At 53.6% G+C, this 23,113-nt stretch overlaps 1 protein-coding gene across 2 annotated transcripts in view; it reads right to left on the bottom strand.

The window, feature by feature from the left end:
• Nucleotides 1-23,113, bottom strand: part of Phf21b (PHD finger protein 21B) — a 68,247-nt gene that overhangs the window by 11,665 nt on the left and 33,469 nt on the right. For both annotated transcript variants that reach the window (XM_021630858.1, XM_060388903.1), the window contains exons 3-7: nucleotides 10,452-10,544; nucleotides 7,240-7,590; nucleotides 5,836-5,967; nucleotides 1,682-1,733; nucleotides 490-566 (exon numbers count right to left, since the gene is read on the bottom strand). In XM_021630858.1, coding sequence (XP_021486533.1) covers nucleotides 490-566; nucleotides 1,682-1,733; nucleotides 5,836-5,967; nucleotides 7,240-7,590; nucleotides 10,452-10,544 — 705 coding nt within the window. The remainder of the gene's footprint in view (nucleotides 1-489; nucleotides 567-1,681; nucleotides 1,734-5,835; nucleotides 5,968-7,239; nucleotides 7,591-10,451; nucleotides 10,545-23,113) is intronic.

Here is a 23,113-nt window from a genome sequence, read left to right as displayed (position 1 = left end):
CCTGGATCCCTGAGCCTTCACAGTAGTCTCATTAGGAACCCTGCTCTACTTCTACCCCGCAGGTGTAGTTGATACTCAGAGCGGCCTCTGAGAGAACTTCCCACAAACAGCTTTTGTTTTGGGATAGGGTCTTACCACGTAACCCAGGCTGGCCTGGAGCTCAAAATCCTCCTGTCTCAGCTCCCTGCCTGCTGTGTTACAGGTGCGCATGCTCAGTGAGAGCACACCTGCCTGCTGTGTTTCAGGTGATACACCCAGTGAGAATACACCTGACTGTTGAGTTACAGGTGTGTACACACTCAGGGTACACACCTTGTTTCAATGGAATGCTTCTGGCTAGGAAGGATGGGCAAGAAGGCAGTAAGAGAGAGCTGGGGGAGGTTCCAGGAACTCTTCTGGACTCGTCATGTTTCATCATAGAAGGGAAAGGGGCTCATGAGGATCTGCACTGTTCCTCCCAGCCCAAGTGGTGGCGCCCAAGAGTCCCACCTCGGTCTCCAAGAAGCCGCTGTAGGCAGGGTTAGCTGTGCTCCTCCTCTTCCTCTCCTGCCGCTTGCTCTGGATTTCTGGAAAGGCAGACACAGCAGTCACAGGCTCCTCGCCCTGCTTATAGCGTGGCTCTGGTGGCTTTAGGATGGGTGTCACGGAAGGGGTTTGGGGGACAGGGACTCACTCCTCAAGCTAAGGCCCTCTTGTGGTTTGAATAAGAATGGCCCCCATAGGCTCATATATTTGAATGCTTAGTCACCAGGGAGTGTAACTGTTTGAAAGGATTAGAAGGATTAGGAGGTGTGGCCTTGTTGAAGAAAGTATATCACTTGGGGTAGATTTGAGGTTTCAAAAGCCCATGCCAGGCCCAGGCTCCTTCTCTCTCTGCTTGTGAATCAGGATGGACCTCTCAATTACTTCTCCAGAACCGTGGCTGCCTGCAGCCATCATGGTAATGAACTAAGCTTCTGAAACTGTGACCAAGCTCCCAGTTAAATGCTTTCTTTTTTAAGAGTTGGTTGTGGTGTCTCTTCAAAGCAGTAGAAGAGTGACTAAGACAGGGCCCCTCTCTGTCTCTTGGGGACCCCTGGATGGCAGCAGCAGAATGAGGCCCTGGTTTTCTCAGCCAGGCACAGCTGTGTGGGGCTCATCAGCCTCCGGCCTGTGCACACTGACCCACATGCTAATACACACTGTGGGATCCAGATCACGGAGAGAGGTTTTGAGGACCAGTTGCATATTAGGGAAAGCGCAATTCCCTCGCTCCCCACAACAACCCAACAGGAATAAGGATATAGTTTCCCTCATGTCAGAAATGAGGAAACAGGCCTAGAGTGGGCCAAATACCAGAGAAACAAGGAAACACCAGCCCTCATGCATTAGTAAGTGGCAACCTTGGACAAGGACCTCTGCTGCTTCACTGTATGTCTCTAGGGTAGAAACAGTGTGGGGATAATGACAATGGAGGGACTGACAGTGCGACATGAGGCAAGTTCAGTCATGGGATACAGAAAACAGCATTTCTCTGGCTTGTCTAGAATGACTGTGCCCCCATTACCCAGGGATGGGTTCCTAGGCACCTCATATCTGGTAGGGCACAACCGTGACCTGGAGTGCCCTGAAGACTGTTGCTTCTGTCTGGAGACCCACCAAGCTCCACCCACCAAGCTCCACCCACTGTCCCCATCATTACCTTCCAGGTGTTCCGTTGTGACCAGGCCTAGAGCTACCATGAAGGCAATTTTCTGAGAAGAAAAGGGATAGAAAGGCTAAGTCAACCTGGCTGTCGACCCTCTTCCGCATCGGTCAAGAACTATTCTGTGAGCCGAGGGGCCACACCCTGGGGTGCCTAACTGTGAAGCCACTGCTCCAGACACTTGATACTATTCTTGGGAAACTTGGGGTATTCTGAGAGCCAGAGACTGTCCAAGGTCAATGTAGGAGACTCCTGGGAGTAGCTAGGGGCCTGCGATGGGCTGGGCAAACACATTCCTCAAATACACTCTAAAAACCAACAGCAGGGGGCTGGCGGGACCAGCTGACATGCAGGTGAACTCGAGGAATGAGTAGGGTGAGCCCAGCCTTCAGGAGCTCTAGCCTCAGAAGAGCACACAGACAGATGGGCACCACAAGGGCATTCCGCCCTTGACATGGGCTCTGCAGTGTGCATGACACCTGAATAAACAGGAAGGAAGGGAGGGAGGAGGGACAGCAACAAGGAAGATGGAGCCCCACAAAGCGGGGCTATCCTGGCCCTAGCGGAAGCCAGGATCCATGCCGAGTCCCTTATAAAAAAGCCTACGTAAGTCCTATGCACACCCTCTTGAATACTTTAAACCACCTCTATCTGGCCTGGAATGCCTGATGTGACAGAAATTTCGTACAATTCACTGTATTACTGTGTTGCCTAGGGAATAATGACAGAAGAAATGTCTGCGTAAATTCAGTCCGGATGTAATCGTCATGGCCTGACTGACTATAGAGCCAAGGAGGAGGCACAGGAAGTGCTCAAGGGAGACTGAGGAAATGTCAGCATCACAGCAGGACACGCCCACACTTCAATGACAGGAGTCTGTGCTGCGTTTGGCATGCAGCAAACCCAGGCATTTCACTGCCTATTGAACTTCCTAGAACTTTCCCCCAAGTCTCTCTTTTATTATTTTTGACTCTAGGGCTGGCTGGGTCCATGGACACGAACCTGAGGATTTAGAGAGACAGCTGCTGTGTTGGGTGTCAGACTGAGTTGGGAGCTCCCTAGCAGCCATAGTAAGAAATGGAACGGGGCCAGTAACATAGGCCCCACCCAGCTCTCCTGGCCTTCTGGAAAGCCTTGGAAGTGTAAGGACTTTGAGAAAGGAGATGAACCAGGCTTACAGCCTTTCGGAAGTCAAGTAATGGGGGCTTCTTACACCTGTAAGAAGTTTGCAGAAAGTTCGGGATCCATGAGTGAGGAAGTCAGAGGCAACAGTGTCTGGCCCAGTGGCTGGTCTCTGCAGTAGAAGTTTGGCTGCCATCCACCCTGCTCCAACTCAGCTGCCCACAGTGGAGGTGACCTCTTCAGTTCCCAGCTGCAGGGCTGGGTAGCCAGGGCCTGCCTGGCTCTAGTGGAGAAGTCTTCTGACCTGTGCACGCGCAGCAGGCTCACTGAGGTTCTCGCCCGCAGGCTGCTTGCTGTGAGGACCCATCTAAGGCACCTCCTACAGTGAGCACAGGCTGTGTACCCACCATCCTGTGCCCACACCCCTCACAACTGCTCCTCTTGAAGTGTCCAGGCGCCGTTCTGAGTTGCTGGCCACCCAGAGTCCCTGGGCTGTTCCAGAGCTCTTCTGGCAGGCTGGCCATATCTGTAGGCCTCATCACCAGCTGTTCATGTTCCTTTACAAAAACTGATGTCCGTGCCTAGCTTCACGGCACAGGCTTGTAATCCTGCTACGAGGGCAGCCGGGACAGGAGTAAAGCAAGCCAAAGGCCCGCCTGGGCTACAGAGAGAGTTCAAGTCCAGCCTTGGCAATTTAGTGAGAACCAGTCAACAAAGAGGAAGCGAAAGGAGGATAGGGCATAAAACAGCTCAGAGGTAGAGCGTAGCTCCGCTGGAGTACCATAGGAAAACCAGGACCCCTGTCCTGCGATGGCTGGGGTCCCACTTGGTCCAAAGAGGCACCTGGGAGCTACTGCTCAGTGTCCTGGGGTTGGCACAAAGCCTCTCGCAGCAGGCTCCTCTTGCGGCAGGCCTATGCTGCCCAACTCTCAAACTTCAACAAGGGTTTCTACACCAGGATATGTTTTGACTGTTCTGTTTAAGCCATTACGGGTATTTACACTAATTACGCAGCTAGATATAATTATACTAATTGTAAAAGTGTGCGATAATTGGCTAAGATGCACTCTGAGAGAACAAGGCCAGGTCACCGGGAGAAACTTCCTGAGGGTGGAGAGTGCCGAGCACCTCAAGGCAGGAGAGACAGGTGCAAGAGGGCGCGGCAGGCAGCAAGCCTGACAGGCCTTAGCACGTAAATATGTGGGGTTCAGACACTGCTTCCGGCTGGGACCGATGGGATCAAGGGGCTGGGGTCACAGAGGTGTGTCCCACACGGCAGCTTCAGGCGACCCAGGGGTGGTGACCTCTTGTTTATTTTATTCATTCGGAGGGAGGGTGGGCAGGGTCTTATGTAGCCCAGGCTGGACTCCAACTCGCTATGTAGCCAAGGATGACCTTAAGTGAATCCTCCTGCCTGTGCGAGGGTTAGAGGTGGGCACCACCACGCCTAGTCGGATTTTTAGCAACGCCAGGGCTTTGTGCGTGCTAGGCAAGCCCTCTATCAACAACGCTACCTCTGCAGACCCGGAAGGCCCACTGCGCATGTGCACGGGCACTAATCAAAGCCCAGATACTCTACGGCTCCCGTTCTCTAAGGTTTAAACCCCAACCCTGACCGCCTGCTTTTAAGTCTTCAGGGATCACGTTCTGCCATCTCTCTGTTCAGGGCTAACCCTCTACTCCTACGCTACCTGCTGTCCACAGCCCAGATGACCTCTCGGGGAGTGCCCAGCCCTTTCCTGCTTCGTGCTACTCGCCACGATACCCTCCACCTCTAGACTCTGGATTTCTTTGACCTCTGTCCATCATACCTCTCATATGCAAAGCTCCACACAGACACACATGCACAAGGCCCCTCTCCCCACAGACGCATATACACACACCCCTACATAGAACCCCCAATCACCCACACTTCCCTACAAGTAACCCCGCTCTGTCCTTTCTCCTGTAGCTCACAGCTCACTGGAAGTTTCTTAACCCCTGCTTGGCAGCCATTGTAGCTTGGTTAGTGTCTGTCCTCAGAACGGAGCTTCCTGGGGGCCCTTCCTGAGCGAGTCTCCTGCTCACAGCACAGAGCGTGAGTTGGGAGCAGACACAAGTGTGAACGCTGAAAGAGGGAGGGCACAGAAAGCAAGCAATATCTTTGGGCCCATAGGTTGTCACAGTCACCATGAGTTTGGGAGCCTGGGGGCTTAGGGAAGACTTCACTCATGCGGCATCAGCTGGAGCAGGGCACCTGGTAGGGACCATACTGACTGGATTCTTGTAGGATGAACGAGGGTTCACCGATGAAATTAGAATCTGAGCGTACAGAGCCACATAGAGAAGACCATGGCAGAGCAGGGATGTTCTGGGTGTGGCGGGGCTGAGAGTGGAGCCCCAGCATGCAGACGAAGCCAGGTCCTTGGAGACTGGCCTTGATCAGCTGCTGACCCACCCCATGACTGCAACTCCACTGTTAAAATGGCTCCATGTCTCTCTCTTCCTCTAGGGAGGGGGAGGAGGTATCCTATGCAACTTCTAGAAAGTTCTTAGGGCATCTGAGCCCTAAAGGGCCCCTGGTCCTGCTCTGTACCCCCTCAAGCTTCCAGGATTGAACACAGACAAGAAGGAGCAGCAGGGGCTATATCCTGCCCAAGATGGGGGAACATCTCTTTCTGGGCTTAGTCCTGGAGGGGACAAGGATGACAGGCAGGGATCCCTAGAAGGTGACAATGCCCCTGATTCACCAGTTTGTCCTCAACTCAGAATCCTCCAAAAGCCCAGAAAAAAAATAAGGCCTTCCCATTCCTGACCATAGCTGAATCACTACACAGGACACATTTCTGACACTTGGCCAGGCAGCAAGGCTGAGTCCGCCCTGCCTGCACAGCCCGGAGAACGGAGGGTGCAGACTCAGCTCCCCTGCTCTGGAAGCCCCCATTTCGCAGTGCCGAGTCCAGTCAAGATCTCAGGGAGGCCGACCCCACCCCGCATGAGCCTTGTCTCAGAGCCAAGAAGGGCCTGGCCCCTCCAGCAGGCCACGCTACCTCAGGATTTTCCTGGCTGGCGGGCTGATCTTCCGTGGTGGCCTGAGCTCCCTGAGATGGCTCCTCCGTGGATGGCTGGGACTCTCCTGAACTCTCGGGCTGTGTCTGCACTTGAGGCTGAATGATGATGACCTGAAAGACATAGGGAGGATGAGAGGGGCAGGGCTTCAGAGAGGAAGGGGCAGGGAGCAGCTAGGAGAGCCAGGTAGGTCCTGAAATGTGTACCACAGAGGAACCTGATGGCTGCTCTGTGTCAAGGTCCTTGCTTCCCAATAAATGACAGCCCTCCCACACAACCCCCCATTCCCATGACAGTGTTTGTGCGAGAGATGGCCAGGGTTACCAATCAAGCAGGCTTGGGTGCAAATCCTATCTTACCACTCCCTGGCCGTGTGACCTCACAGAGGTTTGTCACCCTGTACCTGTCTGAGCCGCAGGGAACAAGCAGACAAAAACCTTGGCAATGCCAGCCTCCAGGGGGTGCTGACTCTTTACTCTCAGCTCAAATTCAGACGAGCTGAGCATGGGGGCACTCAGCCACCTCCCCTGCCTGAGAAGATCAGGTTGGGAGACAGAGGGACTAAGATGATTTGGGGTTGCCTGGGGAAATGGAAAGCCATCAGCTACAGGCAAGAGAGTGGAGCAGTCTAGCAGAGGGAACCAAGGGAAAGTTTCATAAAGGGAAAACAGGCCCCAAAGGCCTCAAACAGGGCAATCCTCAGAGAACTCTAGAGGGCATGAAGAGGTGATTTTAGTTTAAGCATTAAAATGAAATTCCTCACAAGAAATCAAGGAGGTTTTTTGCTTTTGTTTTTGTTTTCCTCCCAATCCAACCAGGGTATAAAAGAGCTCTTGACCACCTGACTCAACCAGCAAAGATGGAACACTAGTATTAGACTCTCTCGCAGCTACCCATTCGGTCACAAGTTCATTCATTGTTCCTTTATTTAGTGAACGGCAATTCTCTCAGGCACATTTGTTCTGTCCCATACCCATTCTCCTGTCCCCTTCTTTATTCATTCACATATTCACTCGGTTGATCACTTACTCCTAACATCGCTCACTCATGCTATTCATTCACCTCTCTTCATTCCTGCAAATCTGCCCCCTTGACCTCCTGCACATGCTCCATTCACACCCTCATCTGCTCACACCTCCTGCTCACTCATTCACACTAACTCATCCTGTTGACTGCTGGCTCCCACTCACTTCCTCCACACACTCACCTGAGTCTATCCCCTTCGTTCTTTGGCCATGTGACTATCCCACCACCCAGCTACCCTTCTGCCTAAGCCTCAGTCCCTGCTGGACAATTGCCTCTGAGTCTCCACATGTAAAAAAATAAAATAAAAAATAAAAAATAAATAAATCATCCTCTCAGGCCTTTCTTCGATGGACACTCACCTTTTTGTCAGCACTGATGAGGAGGGGCTGCACTTTGATGCCGTCACTGGCCACGGGCACGGTGGTACTGGGGGTGATGGTGGCAGCATTGCTGGGGGAGGTGGAGATGATGGCATAGGCCACCCCGGCACTGCTCAGGGGTGAGGTGATGGCAGTGGGCTCGGTGAGGGCCTGCGTCTGGCTGCTGGGTGTTGGCACATGGTTGACGGTGTTGTTGGCAGTGGGGAGGGCTGGGCTGGGGTTCTTGATGCTGACCACAGTGGCCTTTTGGAATGTTGGGGGCTGCTTGGGTGGCCGGTCCCTGCCCGGGGTTACAGGGAGGCTGTCTGGAATCAGAGTCTTTGGCCTAACCTGGGAGGAAGGGATCAGCGTATGGTCAGACAGATAGACAATGACCTGGCGATCGAAGGCATGGCAGTGGAGCAAGCCTCAAGCAGACAGGCTCAGTCCTACAATAGAGGAGGGACAACCCCCTCCACCCTGCTCTGGCTCTCCCACCAGGCATGACCTTGACCCCACGGCTCAGGCTACTCCAACCACCATCTCCCTCGACTGGACGTGCACTGACTTATTGACCGCTACCCACCCAGCCATCCACCCCCGGGCTCAGATGAAGCTGCTCCAGGCCACAGTTCCTTCTGCCTCAAACAAGAGCAAACTGTAAGGAATGGGGCAGAGGATATGGGAGCCAAATGAACAGCCCAGCTGAAATGCATCTTCATCATCCCATGTCCACACACAAAGCTGAGAGCACTGGCCTTGGTCAGGACCAGGAGAGCCACAGGGGTCCCTGACAGACATATTGGTGGCCCTAGGGCCTCGGGCACTGAGTGCTCTAAAGAGCCTGCACACACAGAGGTGAAACATGGGTGTCACCACAAAGTAGAGACCATGGCGCCAATCAGTTTATGTGGCCAATCCTGGATCCTAGACAACGTGGGTGGTCTTAATGTCTTTATCTGGGCACTAGGAGTGATGGAACCCACTTGTGATAGTAGAGGGTGACGATGCAGAGCTGGTTATCACCAGCCTCCTGTCACCTGCATTTTCATCATTTCAGCCACCACAGCTGCAGACTCCTGATCTCACCCCAAGTGAAGCCACTCTATGCCCAGATGGTTCTGGCGAGCCGAGGAAAATAAGACTTAGGAAGGTACGTGACTTGAATCCCATGGAAGCCATGGGGTGGGTGTCCTGACCATTCAGCAGAGGGAAACTGAGGCAGAAGAGGTTTACCTGAGGAGAATGGTGGTATGATAGGCGTCATTGTCATTAGGGCAGAGGGACCTGAGCCAGAGCTGCTGACGCTGTGTGTCAGCCCTTGCATGCTCCCTAGAGTACTCTAGTGACACTGGGTGACCCTGCTGGGCCCTGAATCTTGGGAAAGTTACCAGGACTCAGTGTGCTGGGGTCAGCCCACACTGCGTCTACGAGATCCTTCACTGCCTGACACAAGCCGGCCCTCGATTCAGATGGCCTTCCTACCTCTGGCTCCAGTGGGCCCTGAGAAAAGCCAAACGAGCCCTCCCCACCTTGGGGGCCATGCCATAGCTGTGTGTCCATCCTGGCTGAGGTGAGCCTGCTGCCTTGCTCTTGTCCAGTGTCAGGGCTGGTCCCCAGACTCCAGACACAGTACCACATATATTGATGAGGGACAAGTCCTATCCCGGCCACCCCTCAGCTGCAGAGAGCTAGTGCTGAAGAGGAGCTGTTCTCTTTCTTTGAGGACAGGTGACATCTTAGGAATGCCGGGGCAGTGATGACACACTGTTGTGTTCATTTCTCAGGGTCTGCCTCCCCATCTACAAGCTTCCTAGGCCAGCAGGATGGGCCCAGGTGTGTGCTTGGCACCCTCAGCCAAAATGACTACCCGAGGGCCAACACAACCAGGGCAGGGGCCAGGGTCAGAAGATTTGGGAAAGAGAGGTAAGGAGCCCAAGAGCTGCAAGCAAGAAGAGGAGGCTGGGTGGGCAGAGGAGAGGGAGTGAGGAATGAACATGTGGGACCAGGTGCCTGTCGGTTGCCTGTCTGTGCTTCGGTGGAAACGGGAGCAGCATGGATCGCTGGGAGGTAGAGAATAAGGGGAAGGCTGCCTGGGAAGCAGCAGCCCTGGAGAAAACAGCACCGGCCTTGGCAGAGGCCCTCCCTTGCTGAAAGGCCTTATGAAGCTGTCCACTGCCAACAAGGCCAACTGTGTTGTCCCGGTTGCTGCACCTCTCTGCCAGCTCTACCCTCCTCTTGGGGAAACTCGCCTTCCCAGAAACTCTTCCTTGGTTTCTTACTCTGCATCTTCCTCCTGGGTCTCACCCCAACTTTGGTCTACCAACAGCCCCACCCCAGGAGACCTTTGTGGACCTCAGCCATGTCAGAGCTCCCATCAACCCTTCACAACCCTTTGAGACTCTGACCCTTTTAGGGGCAAGGCCCTTTGGACTTCAGGACAGGTGGACACTTGGGGGGGCGGTGCGCTACCTCATGGACAAGGGCCCAGGACAGCTACTTCCCTTTATCTTTGAGCTAGGGGCATCTGTTCAGCCCCATAGCTCCAAGACAGACAGGCGCTGTCCTCCTCTCTGCACTCAGTGGCCCCTATGCTGGTATGGTACACATAGCAAGTGCTCACCAAAGCTGAGCCATTGTTAGTAAAGGTGTTAGGCAACAATTCCCAGGGGCCTTGGTGTCTGCTATGTACTGGGTGCAGGTAAAAGTTCTCCCTGTACCGCCAAGGCCAAGACACAGCAGAGTGCCATCTGCCCCTCAGATGGAGGAGCCTTCCATCCAAGAGGGTAAAGGATCTGGGTGACTTGCCCAGGACACAGAGGCCATCTGGGGTCTAGGCTGGCACCCAGGACCTGCACCCTGCACCTGTACCACTTACCAGAAGAGGCACTAGTGTGGAGTTCCTCAGACCCTGACTGACCCGTCATCAAAATACACACTATGCGTGGCCAAGCACAGACAAGCTTTGATGGGCCAGCATGCCCGGCAGTATCTACTCTGGTTGATGCCGGCCAGACTTACAAAACTTCCTGGATGTGACCCACTCGAGGATTTCACAACTTCTCACAGTTTGAAAAACCAGATTCCTCACCGTGAAAACTCTGAACCAAAGGTCCCCTAATGAGCGGATGGAAGGAACAGAGGAGAGGAGGCGCTGCCTGAAAGAGGGAGCCAGAGGCAGTGCCGAGGGGCTGCAGGACACAGATCCTTACCTGAGGTAGCACTGCTGCTCCTTGCCCAGCCAACCTCTGCAGGGAGCTGACCTGAGGACCCGTGACAGGCACTGCTGTGGTGGTTCCCAAAGCCTGAAAGATAGAGAAGGCTGAACAGTCAGAGGCTAGGACCAGCCTGAGACCACGGCCTCAGAAAGGCAAATTCCGCTCTTGCTTTCCGTATGACACGGTTTTGTTTTGTTCACAGAAGTAGCAGTCTACCATCATTTACAAAAATACTGCCCAAAACACAGTCAACCTTACCGTACGTATCCTGGTTTCCCTCTTAAAGTGAAGTTTTTATATAGCGAGACAAAACGCACATGCCTGCCAGATGTATCTCTGACTGGTCTTGAACTTGTCTTAGCTGAGGATGACTTTGAGCTTCGGGGCTTTCTGTCTTCACTTCCCAAGTGCTGCAATTGGCAGGCATAGTGGTGCATACCTTTAATTCCAGCACAGAAAGGCAGAGGCAGGAAGATATCTGAGTTCAAGGCCAGCCTAGTCTACACGGTGAGTTCCAGGGCAGTCAGAGCTACACAGAGAGACCCTGTCTGAAAACAAAACAAAACAAAACAAAACAAAAAACACCCCAGGCTGCGTCAGCATCCTCCTGTAATCTCAGATTGGGAAGGCAGACAAGACAGCTTCCTTCCCTTTCTCTGGCCAGTCAGCCTCATCAAACCAGCAAGCTCCAGGTCTCAGCGAGAGACATTCTCTCTAAAATCAGGGCAGAGGCTGACACACATGAACACGCACGCACACATGCACACACGCTCCCGTCAGCTCTGAGGACTGCCTTCCTGTCACTACACAGCACACTGTCTTCTCCCAGCACAGCTACCAGCTCCTGTAACTGGAGCAGCTTGCTCCAACCATGGAGGTGGGAGCCAGGCAAGGGTGGCCATTCCACCAACACCCTTCCAGGAGATTCCTGGGCACCAGAGGCCTGCCTGGAGGCTGTGCCATGCCAAGACCTACACCTCACTCCAGTCTTCCTGGAAGGGCTCTTCCCATGAGTGGCTGTGGGAGGGTAGGGCCCTGGACTCTTGGGAGTGGGACAAGGGCCTACTTTTCCCGAGGCCTCTCTTCTGACTAAGATGCCTAAAACGAGGCTGGTTCTGCCCTTGAGGGACAGAGCACCCTTCCAGTGTGTATCTCTGTGAGCCCCTATATGCTTGCTGTGTCCAGCTGCTCTGGCTTCTGTGCTGGGGGTGGGGAGTCTTGGGGTGCATTTTTGGGGCTACTTCTCTGAGTCAGTCCCGGTAGGTCCCTCCGCTCTGCGTGTTCCTTTGGCTGTCTCTATCCTGTAAGCACCAAAGCCCGTGCTCCATTCAGAAAGCCTACATTTTCTCTTCAGGATCGGCCCTCTTCTCTGACTTGTGACAGGAGCAGCCCCTGACTGTCACCTTATCGATACACACTCAGGGAAGGAAAGGGATGGGAAGCCAGGAGAGTGAGTCATGGCCGAGCCTCGTCAGACCCAGAGCCTACAGAGGGGCAACGGCAGGAGAGCTCTGCCTCCACTCTGTGCTTGAGTCTAAGTTACCAAGAGATACAACTGGCTGGGTATTGGCGGGGGTGGGGGCTGTCCTGCGGGCCAAGGGCCCAGAACCTGCCGAATGCGTTAATCAAGATCTTGGCCGACTCCACCCAGCCCCACAGCTGTGTGACCATTGCCTGGATTGGACTGCTCGGCCTGTTCTCTAGAGGGTACTAAACAAGTGTGGCACCACCCCATGAGTCTGGTTCTGTACCGTACTGTGTGACCCACCACCTGGAGCACCAGAGACCTGACTGCTCTCAGTCCGAGTCCACAATCTCTACGATTCTGGAAAAAGCCAGCAGCAAACATTTTGCTAAGCAGGTGCCCCTATCTTGTTGTTTCTACGCATGGTCTTCTCAGAACGTCTGTGCCACCACTCACGGATGGTCAGTCCCCTGCCTATGCTGCATGGACAGGGGTGTGCCCTACGCAGCGTGGAAGCTCACACAGGCGTCGTCCATCCTTCCACAGCCTCATAAAGCGCTCATTAAAAAAGCGGGAAGGCATTTTGTCTGCGAAGGGCTGACCTCTCCCCTTCGCGCTTGAATTTATCGATACCACAGAAGCGGTTGCTTCGGAGGTTGGATCACTTAGAGCGGCACTTCTGCCAAGATAAATGAGCCGCTGATGACGACATTTATAGCCCCGAGCATTTTAATAGGGGGAAAAGGGGCCATAAAAGTCAAAGATAACTTTCCTGTATTAGCTCGGTCCCACAGGCAGTCTGGGAGAGGGCGAGGAGAAGCTATCACGTGGACAAAGGAAGCAGGCTCTTCCGTCTTCAGGGGCAGAAGCTTGTGTGGCTTTGGGAAAAAAACAAAAACAAAAACAAAAAAACCTTGTCTTTGGTGAATGTTTAGTTGACTCAATGAGCTTTGGCAGGGATGACTGAGGGAGCCCAGATGTGCTGACACCAGTTACATGGGGCCACTTATTGCTTCTTGCTAGTGTCCCCAATGGCCACAGAAGGATTTTCTTTCTTTCGATTTTATTTTTATGTTTTGGCTTTTCTGTGTAATCTCCTGGATTCACTCTGTAGACCAGGCTGGCTTCAAACTCACAGAGACCCGCCTGCCTCTGCCTCCAAGTGCTGGGATCACAGGTGTGCGCCACCACCGCCCGGCCACCAAAGGATTCTTGACTAAAGAGAGTGGCTCTGTGGGGTGTGCACTGCACAACCATGGGGCGAGGGGACAATAGGAAGTGTGTGTGAGAGGGGAACATCACCCCAGGCCTGAGTAGGACAGAGGGAAACCTGGAGTTAGCCCATCCTGGTGACCTCTGCTGAAAAGGTTTACATGTGAACGGCTTGGTCCCAGGGTGGTGTTGTCTTCAGGGTAGGGGGGTGCTGTGGACCTGCAGAAGATGGGGTTCAGCGGGAGGTCCTTAGGTCTTTGGGGACATAACATAACGAGGCTGTAGGACTCTTTATTTTCCTCTTCCATTAGCTTCTGCCTCGTGGCCATAAGGTACGCACATTGTCCTGTCATCTACCCCATGTTCTCTCGGAGGCCCAAAGCCATCTTGGACCTGAAAGTCCAGAACCATGGGCTAAATAAAACCATTCTCTTTACTAGCTGTCCAGAGTACTTCATGACAGTGACACAAAGCTATGGAGCTCACCCTTCTGGCTGGAAAGCCATAGCTGCCTTGCCTCCTCATCTCTAAGGAGTGGGGTCTACTCATCTGCCCCCAGCACAAACACAGCACATTAGGGTCCCATTGCAACCTATGGGTGGGCCAGAGGGCTTCCAGCGTCAGCCTCTTGAGTGCCTCCTACATGCTTCCTCCTAAGTCCAGGCTGGGACAGAGCTGGAGCCAGTTTGCGAAGCTGAAGACAGTGTGAAGGTCCTGGAGGAAAGAGCTTCTACCTCATCTGCCTCTGTCCCACTGCTGTGGCTGATGTGGGACAGGTCAGCTCACATGTCTGAGGCCATCAATGCCCCTGTGCCACCCTCTACACACTCCTGCATTCTCCTACCTCTGATGGGTTCTGTGCAAGCCTTCTCTAAGCCCCCAGACGAGTGCAATTCTTTTTTTTTTTTTTTAATGTGCATTAGTGTTTTGCCTGCACATCTGTCTGTGTGAGGAGATCACAGCCCCTTGAACTGGAGTTACAGACAGCTCTGACTCGAACCTGGGTCCTCTGGAAGAGCAGCCAGTGCTCTTAACCTCTGAGCCATTGCTCCAGCCCCAAACCAGTGCAACTCTTCATGACAATACACAAAACCCTCTACTTGAGTCTGGTGAGGAATCTTTCCCTGTGAGAGTGAAAGGTTGACTAAATGTGCTGTGTGTGGGATCCCTCCCCCAGACTCCCAAAGATCTCCTCTTCACTTTCCCCTCCAAACTCCAGATGGCCAGCTGTGTGCTCTGGGTAGCACACGGGACATCAAAAGCCACACTGGCAAGGCCACCATGCAAGATGCTTTCTGACAGTGGCCAGGGGTCACAAGATCAACAGCCACCACAGAATCCAGACTGGACAGGGACTGCTGGAGCCTGGGATGTCTGCTGTGTGAGTGGCTTTGAGCTAACTTTCAGGGCTACCTGGCATGATTCCTGCTCATGACTCCAGAATGCTGAGTTCCTCAGCTCCATGAGGGCCCAACGGCAATGGCTGCCCTGTTCTAACGGTCACCAAAGAAACACATCCTACAGCTGAATTCCCATTCCCTAAGTCACAACCCTGCCAGGAGGCCCAAGGGCCAGAACCACAAGACTATGGCTAAGAGGTCACAGGACCCAAGTTGCTTGAAAACTTGTATATGCTAAGATCCCAGAGCCCAGGAGAATGATTTCTAACACAGAGGCTTTGTCAACGTACAAAAAAAAAAAAAAAAAAAAAAAAAAAAGGCTCCTTTCCCTCTATAGTTCTAGGCCAGCAATTTTCAACCTTCCTAATGCTGTGACCCTTTAATGCAGTTCCTCAGGTTGTAGTGACCCCCGCAACCATAAAATTATTTTCGTTGCTACTTCATAACTGTAATTTTGCAGCTGTTATGAACCATAATGTAACTATCTCTGTTTTCCCGATGATCTTAGGCAACGCCGGTGAAAAGTCATTTAACCCCTTCCCCACGTCGCAACACACAGGTTGAGAACCACTGTTACAGAGGGTCACAGCCAGATGCACGGCCTTATTCATTCCTGTACTGTTGGGGAAACTGAGGCTCTGCAGGTGGCAGATGTTTCCCTGAGGCCACATCAGTAAGCCAGAACCTCAGAGCTAAGAAACCACGTGACAAAAGGGACTGTGCGCTCATAGAAAGCTGGGCCCCATCCCACACTGAGGATGGACTCATTCTGGTCGTCCCTGCATCTGGGAAGTCACAGCCAGGAGGGGATGGCATGAGGCTTGGGCTCAGGGGGCCTTTCAGCTACCAATAGACACATCCCAGCAGTAGAGACAAGTTGTTGAGCGTTGGCATGACGACCTGGTCTCAGAGAGTTTGGGAATGAAAAAAAACAAAAACAAAAACAGTTTATCTAACAAGATGCTGGGATCAGCCAGAGAAGGCAGGGCAGGACCAGCTCAAGCTAAAGGCTCTGGGTGCTGGTCTCCATCCAGGCCAGATCCCTAAAGACTTCCTGGAGAGGTGGTACAAGGTGTGTCAAGGTGGAGATTGAGCCAAGGAGTTCCCCTCACAGAGTCTGTACTGACCGGTGGGTAGGGAGGGAAGGCAGGGCCAATGAATGGTTGAATGAGAATGTCTCTCATGGGCTCTGGGCATTTGAATACTCAATCTCAGTTGGTGGTGTTATCTGGGGACAATAAAGCCATGTGGCCTTGGTTGGAAGAGGGGTGCCCCTAGAGGCAGGCTTTGCGAGATTTTTAGATGCCATTTCTAGATAGATCCCTCTCTGTTTCCTGCTTGCCGGTCAAGATGTGAGCACCCAGCTTCCTCCTCCTGCCACCACGCCTTCACTCTGCCAACACGGAGTCAAGCCATAAGCCTAAATAAACATTTTATTCTGTAAGTAGTTGCCTTGGTCATGGTGTTTCATCACAGTAATGGAAAAGCCACTAAGACAGCCAGTGAGGCAGGTATCCACAGCCTGGCTGGCATCTGGCAGAGATGTGCCAAGGCAGGAGCACGTGGGGTAAGGCCAGGTCAAATGGCTGGCCCTTTAGATCTCAGATTCACCACGTGCGCAGTGGTCCCCCAGAACGCTGCCGCATCACGCACATAGATGAAGGTTCCTATCCCTTGGGTCACCAGACCCCTCTGGGTTGTGTCACATGGTTTTGACCACTGTGCTCTAAATGAAAACATGGGTACCACAGGCAGGGACTGTTTATCACTCACGGCTATGCCTAGGAGAGCAATGGTGTCACAGGGTCAGACATTTGCATGGATTCACGACTTCCCTGTAGGAAGGTTTTGTGGCTGAACACTTAATGTGCCCCAGCATGTTCCACAGAGCCTCAGCCAATCTGTTGAGGGGGAGGTGCCAGGCACAGGACACTGGGGTCTGGGCCCCAGGATGTTCACAGGGTGTGGCTACCAGGACGTGAGGGACAGAATCTCTAAATCTGTTTCTCTAGTCGGTCCCTAGCTGTTTAGGATAACACCCGCTTAGATGGCCGTAGCCAGGGTTCCGGCTGGATGGGGGGAAAAGGGGGAGCTACAGGATGGCTGCTTTCTTACCTCTGCACACTGTGGCCCAGCCTCGGCAGACACAGCTGCAGAGGCCATCAGTTTAATTGCATCTGGGCTGTGCCTCTCCCGCATTCTTACGGAACTGCTGTGATGTGTGGCTCAGATAACAAGTGAGCCTCGGCATCAGTAGCTGCTAATAAATATTAATATAACATAAGCGCCGCTTTGACTGTCATGGGAACCAGCTTGTTATTCACAGATGAAACCCGACAGTTGCCTTTATCACTGTCGGCAGGCAAGAGCTTGTCCCAAACAATACTGCCGGCAAAAGTTTCTGGGCTTGGCTCCTGCGCTCCAACTTGGGTATCTCCACTCCTCTCAGCTTGATGGGTGCCACCTGAAGTCTTCACAAATACCCAGGGCAATCGGCTAGCCAGGACACTGTGACAGTCAGGGCCAGTGCCAGAGGCACCAATGTGCACGGGAATTTCCATCCACTGACAGCGCAGTCCCTCTGTAGCCTTCTCCCCAAGTCAGAGGAGCATGTGCCCCCTTCCTGTTAACCAGGGTCAGAGAGGAGCGTGGGAGGCACCTGCACACCTAGCAATAGGCCATTCCAACATCTCTGCTGCCCTGGGTCCTGAGTGCCTGAGGACAAATGTGTCCCATACACCTAGGCCGCCAATGTAATGACAAATAGGAAGGAGGGGCCAAGGGAGGGAGGGAGAGAGGGAGGAAAGCGTTCAGATGGGAGGGGTTCATGCAGCTGACCAGACAGGTGAAGACAGTAGGCCTGGGCCTGTACTCCCCCCCCACTACAAACACCTGCATCCAAGAAGGCTGGGACAGCACCACTCTTTCTCCCAAGAAAAGAATGTTGGAAAGCTCCCAGCAGCCAGAGGACTTGCACTCAGCCATGTCCCCAGAGGGGCTTGAACAACATCCCACTCTGCCCACTATACTATGGAACCAAATGCGGTTCGGTGACATGCAGCCAGGACAGCCAGGGAGGGGTGAGGAAGGCAGGGAACGTGGAAGGCTCCTACATCTGCTGCCCCTCAGAGCCCTGAGTGGAGGAGGACTGATGCACATTTGTGCTTGCTCACCGGGGGCAGACCACAGGAAGGCCTTTTCCACTGCCTTCTGCATTGGACAACCGGAAACAAGTTTGGGGAGGCAGAGAGCAGGAAGGCTTCCTGGAGGAGGCAGTGTCTGAACTGGACCTTTAAAATTGGGCAGTAGATGAAATACATGGGAGTTGGGAGAGAGGACGGGGAAGTCAGTGGCAGGAGCACGTGGGAACTAGTGGAAGGGACAACAGGGGTTGTGGGTGCCACAGACCCCAAAGGAAGGTCTGTAGCATAAGCAAAGGCTCCATCAGTAGGGGCCTCGAATGCCATGCCCAGGAGCTTGGTCACTCTGGAAGTGACTGAGCACAGCAGGATCTTGGCTAGGGCAGCTGAGGCTGGTGTATCACTACTGGGTCAGGAACAGTGTATTCGTAAGACTGTGCTTGAGCCACAGCTGACACTTGAGGGCACGAAGAGGCTGGATTCCAATCACTGATAGTATGTTAGTTAGAGGCTAGCCTGCTGTCTCCCTGGTTTGCTGAAAGGGCATAGCGAGGCAGGCAGGGGAGGGCAGAGGAGGACGGTTGGTACACCATGGACCATGGACCCAGCTGGACTTTTGCAGACTCTTCCTGCTGGGGCCAGTGTCCCCGTGGCCCTTCCCTGCCCTACGGCCTGTTCTCTCCCAGTTTGCTAAGGACCGGGCAGGGTAGGTGCCAAGCACTAGCTGCCTCCAGGACTCTCGGGGAACCATTAGACCGTTAAACTATACATTCAAAGCAAGAGCCCTCTTTGAGAACCGGGCCCTTCACATCTAGAGAAGGGGGTCATTTGCTATGGTTATGAGAAGGTAGGTGACTGAGGACAGTGGCACCCGGCCACCGTGGCTCAGCTGCCAGTGCACATGGAACCTGTGGACCCGGTGACCCTGACTGAGACCTGGTCAGCTAGGGCAAGGTGCCCCAGGCGAGTCAGACAGTTGCAAGGGCCCTTTCAGAGGGCAGCTGTCAGTCAGGATGAGGAACACCAGTGGCTACGCGCTGCTGACAATCGGAAATGCCCTTTCTGCAGCGCTGGCGTGGTGGAGTAGCTTAATTAACTTGAAAGGATGTAATTTTATGCTTTTTAGTACAAATGCACACTCTAAATGGCACCGCAGTCTAAAGATCAGGGGCTGTGATCTGTGGGGGAGGGGAAAAAAAAACACGGCCACGGGATTCTGGCAAACCCCGGGAGCAAGGGGCACTCTGGAAACTTCTCAATGTAACTGAGGCAACGCAGCTCTGCCACAGAAGGCAATCAAGCCAGTGGCGGCTGAAAGGGCTCCGACCCATCAGCTCCCTGAGAAATGAAAACCACCTAGGGAAAGAGAATTAGCCTCAGGGGGCTAGGAGGCCGTTGGGACTCTCCTGTCCATCCTGTCCACCTGCTGTGGGACTTACCTCAGTGAATGTCCAGACTGAGGGGACCGCCTCTAAGAGAAGCTGTCCAGACTCCCAAGAGCTTGGGGGCTTGGGCAGGAATGACCCAGAGGAAGGGGTAGAAGCTAGCTAGAACCCCTATGAAAGGATACTGGAGTTGGTTCCGCCCCCCCCCCACACACTTGTTCCCAGAACATGTAGCAAAGCATGATATTGATGAGGGGGACTGAGCTCTGGCCCTGGAGCCTGGGGAAAGAGGGAATGACACAGACAGTGGGGGCAGCTCCTTCCTGTGCCGCTGGAGCCAGCGTTGCCCATGTCACCAAGCATCCACGCTTGGGCCTCGGGGGAGTCCCTGCCAGCTCCTTGACAGATAGTCAGGTCTCTGTTCTTACAACAGGTCTCAGAATGAGGACGTGTGCTAGGCCCCACACATAATAAACAGCACCTGCTGACACGCCCCTCGCCTGCCCTATCACTTCCAAGCCTCCTGAATCTAATTTGCGTAACGTTCTGGTACCTTGGGAAGGCCAAACAGAGCGCATCATGGAACCTCTGTCTGCAGAGGACCCGGGAGTAATGAGATGCGGTAATGAGACACCGTTAAGGTGCTCATGGCACAGTCCTTGGTGGGGTGGTGACTACATGGATGGAGACCTTCACTGAAGTGTACTGGGGTGCACACCCAGCCCTGGGCTTCTCATTGTATGTGACCTGTACCTCACTTTTAAAACACTGGCCCTGTCTTTGGCGAGGGGGTGAGGTTCACCTTAGAGAATCCCACGACCCGGTGCTTGAGACGCACCATGCTGCCCTCACGGAGGCTACGCTTGAGTGAGGCTGGGAGGCTCCAGGCCCGAGGTTCTCTACCTTCCTAATGCTGTAACCCTTTAATCTGGTTCCTCGTGTCGTGTCGACCCCCAACCGTAAGATTATTGCCGTTGCTACTTCATAACTGTAATCTGGCTACCACTATGAATCCTAACGTAAATATCTGTTTTCCGATGGTCTTAGGTGACCCGTGTGTGAGAGGGTTGTTTAACCCCAAATGGGTCGTGTCCCTCAGGTTGAGAACCACGTCCCTCGGTTAATCCCTGTTTTCAGCTAGGACTGTCCCTACAGGACTCATTTCCACTGTGATCAGAGAGAGCCACAGAGGCTCAGGCAGCATGCTGCTCCAGGTAAGCTTTCACTGTCCATCACAGGAGGGTTTGCACTGCACATTAGCTGTGAAGCTGAGGCCCCTAGCGGCGCCAGCAGGACATACCACGGGCTGGCAGAACGTCTGGCTTGTTTGCAGGTTGTGGAGAGATTCCTGATAAAGGAGGCAGGAAGGTGGCCCAGGGTGACCAGAAGTCCCACACCACACTTTCTCCTGATGGTCCCAGTGGCCCTGTGTGGCAGGTGACCTATGAGTGGGATGATCCCATCTGTGGCTTGTGCCAGCCCCTCCCTGACCCTGGGCCACCTGCCCCTTTGGTGTGGAGTGCTGGGCAGCCAGTGTGCCCTCAAGGCAGCCATGAAGCTGGAGAACCATGGGCACAGGTGTTCCGACTGTGAGCCCAGTGCAGGGGCCAGGACCTGCTCCACAGTTACAGTGACAGTGACAATCAGTTAAGCTACCTGGGAGTGCTCCCTGGTGACCTCTACAGACAACAGAGGGGTTCGAGGCGCAGCAGGATGGTGCATGTCTCCAATCCCAGATATTTGGGAAGCTGAGATGTGAGTATGGGGAAATTTAAGGACGGCCCAGGCTTATTAGTGAGATCCTGACTCCACAGAGACAGAGGTGGGAGTCGGGGAAGGGGTTAGAGGGGATGAAAAGAAAGGAGAGAGGGGCGGCCCAGAGGTGCCGGCTGCTGGGGTCAGGAAGAACCCTCTGCCAGAGCACTGTCACTTTGAGAGTGGCTAGATCATAGGACATCACTAGGGCATTCTGGGTACAGGCAGAGCAGGACAGGAGGCCCTGGAGTCAGGCTTGATGGTGGTCTCTTCTACAGGGCCACCAGGGTCCCCACATCTCTGGCTCGCCCTCACTTCCACTCAGACTATAAGATGTCATGCTCAGTGGTTCCCTAGGCCACTCTGGGAGTTGGGGGTGGGTAGTCCCTGCCTTCAGTGAAGCTTGCCAGGAGCATGGAAGAGGTGTGGGTTGGCCTGCTCAACTCGAGAGAAGTAATTTGTTTATACTCGTGCTGGCACTACACATAAACACTCCTTCTGGAGGAGGGAAACATTATCATGAGGTCTCCTGTGCTGACATGCCATCCCAGGCCCGTCAGTAGCCACAGGCGTGAGGCTCAGAGACCTGCCTCTATGACTGTGGTAGCTCACGGCAGTCAATCAGACTTCCCATGTGCCTAGGCTTTCCCCATTGCAACACCAGAAGAATTATGTCCTCAGGGTGTTTTCCTGCAGTGTCTGAAGCACACATGGTCCTAGAAGGCCCTAAACACCTGAGCTGTCACCCAAGTGAGGCTGTAGGACACCCTGGCTCAGGCAGCCTTTGATGAAGCCACTTAACCTCCAGAGCCTCTGTTTCCCCATCTATAAAAAGCGCTGTCCTCTTGGGGCAGGAAGCTCAGGCCCTGCGCAAGCTGGACTGAGCAGCCACGTGTGTGTGGTGGTGCTACACCTCCAGCTGGCGTGGCTGCCCTCAGGGCACACAGCACCCCACTGTCTCTGTGCAGCTTTGTGTTGGTATGCCTAATTAGAAATGTGTTGGAAATAAACTTCAGATCCTGAGTTGCCTGGACTGAAAAGAAAAAAGGCCTGGGCCCAGTACCTGCAGCAGGAAGTATTTCGGGAGACACACCTATGACATGACCATCTTCTCTGCTGAAATAATGGTAGCATGCTCTCTGAGAGCTGTGGGGCGAGGCTGAAGACCCCTTTTGGCTGGCCTTGGGGAAGCCTCCCAGCCTTCTGCCTGCGGGGCCTGGAGGGGATGGCACTCGGAAGCTGCAGCTGCCAGTCCTGTTTATAAGGCATTTCTCTGTTGCGGTCCAGCTCTGTCATCCCCAATCTGTGACCCTTACGAGGCTCTGATTGACTCCTGACCTTTTGTCCTCCCCATATGACACCCCACCTGAATGTCCTCAGCTCCCAGCACCTGGCACCTGCTAGCACTTGGTCTGTGCACCAGGTATGAGACACCCACTATTTCAAAGGCAGCGAGGGAAAAAGCAAAAGAAAAATCTCATTACTATTTAAAAACATTAATTATATGTTGGAAATGATAGTATTTGGGACATGCTGGTTACACAAAGTGTATTATTACAGTCAGTTGTCCCGGCTCTTTTTATTCCTCTCAGGGGCTGACGAGGCAGTGCACAAGGGGTTTTCTGAGGTGATGGGAATATTCCCTATCTCTTCTCCATGGGGGTGTGAGTTACCTGCGCGTCTGCGACTGTCAAAACTCATCAGACGGTACAATTAAGATCTGTGAATTTCAATGTATGTAAATTATATATCAAAGAAGAAGTTACACATTAAAAAGGCAAGCACTAGTTACAGATCCCTTTCAGAAAGGCAGAGCCCTGGGGCCAGCTAGGGGAGCATCCATGGGGCAAGCCCCACACTATGGGAGCTTCCACAGGAATGGACCAGACAGTCCTGACTATGTCTATGAGGGGCTGGGAGAGGACCCAGGGTGAAGATGTGGAGCAGGAATAGAATAAGGAGCTCCTGGAAGCACAGGGTAAGTGTTGGGGTTCACAAAAGTTCTGCTGCTCTGCATGCCCCAGCCTTGCTGATCACCAACCCAGCCTGAAAGGTGGGTGTTTGCAAGCGAAACCGTAGAAAAGCAGAGCGCAGCCCAGGACAGGGAAGAGAAGGGACTTCAGAGACCCACTCTGGCTCCCGGCCTAGCACCGTAGACCAGACACTGAGCACGCAGTATAGTGTCAAACATAGCACACACCTGCCTTGCCCCTTGCCAGGAGCACTGAGGAGGTTCCAGCAGGAGACCTAAGACAGCTCAGGCAGGGATATTCAAGCGGAGACAGGCAAAGGGCCAAGG

Source organism: Meriones unguiculatus, chromosome 8 (genome assembly GCF_030254825.1).
Source record: "Meriones unguiculatus strain TT.TT164.6M chromosome 8, Bangor_MerUng_6.1, whole genome shotgun sequence".
Lineage (NCBI taxonomy): Eukaryota > Metazoa > Chordata > Mammalia > Rodentia > Muridae > Meriones > Meriones unguiculatus.
Note: the sequence above shows the minus strand (reverse complement) of the source record. Positions and strands in the feature narration are given on the sequence as shown.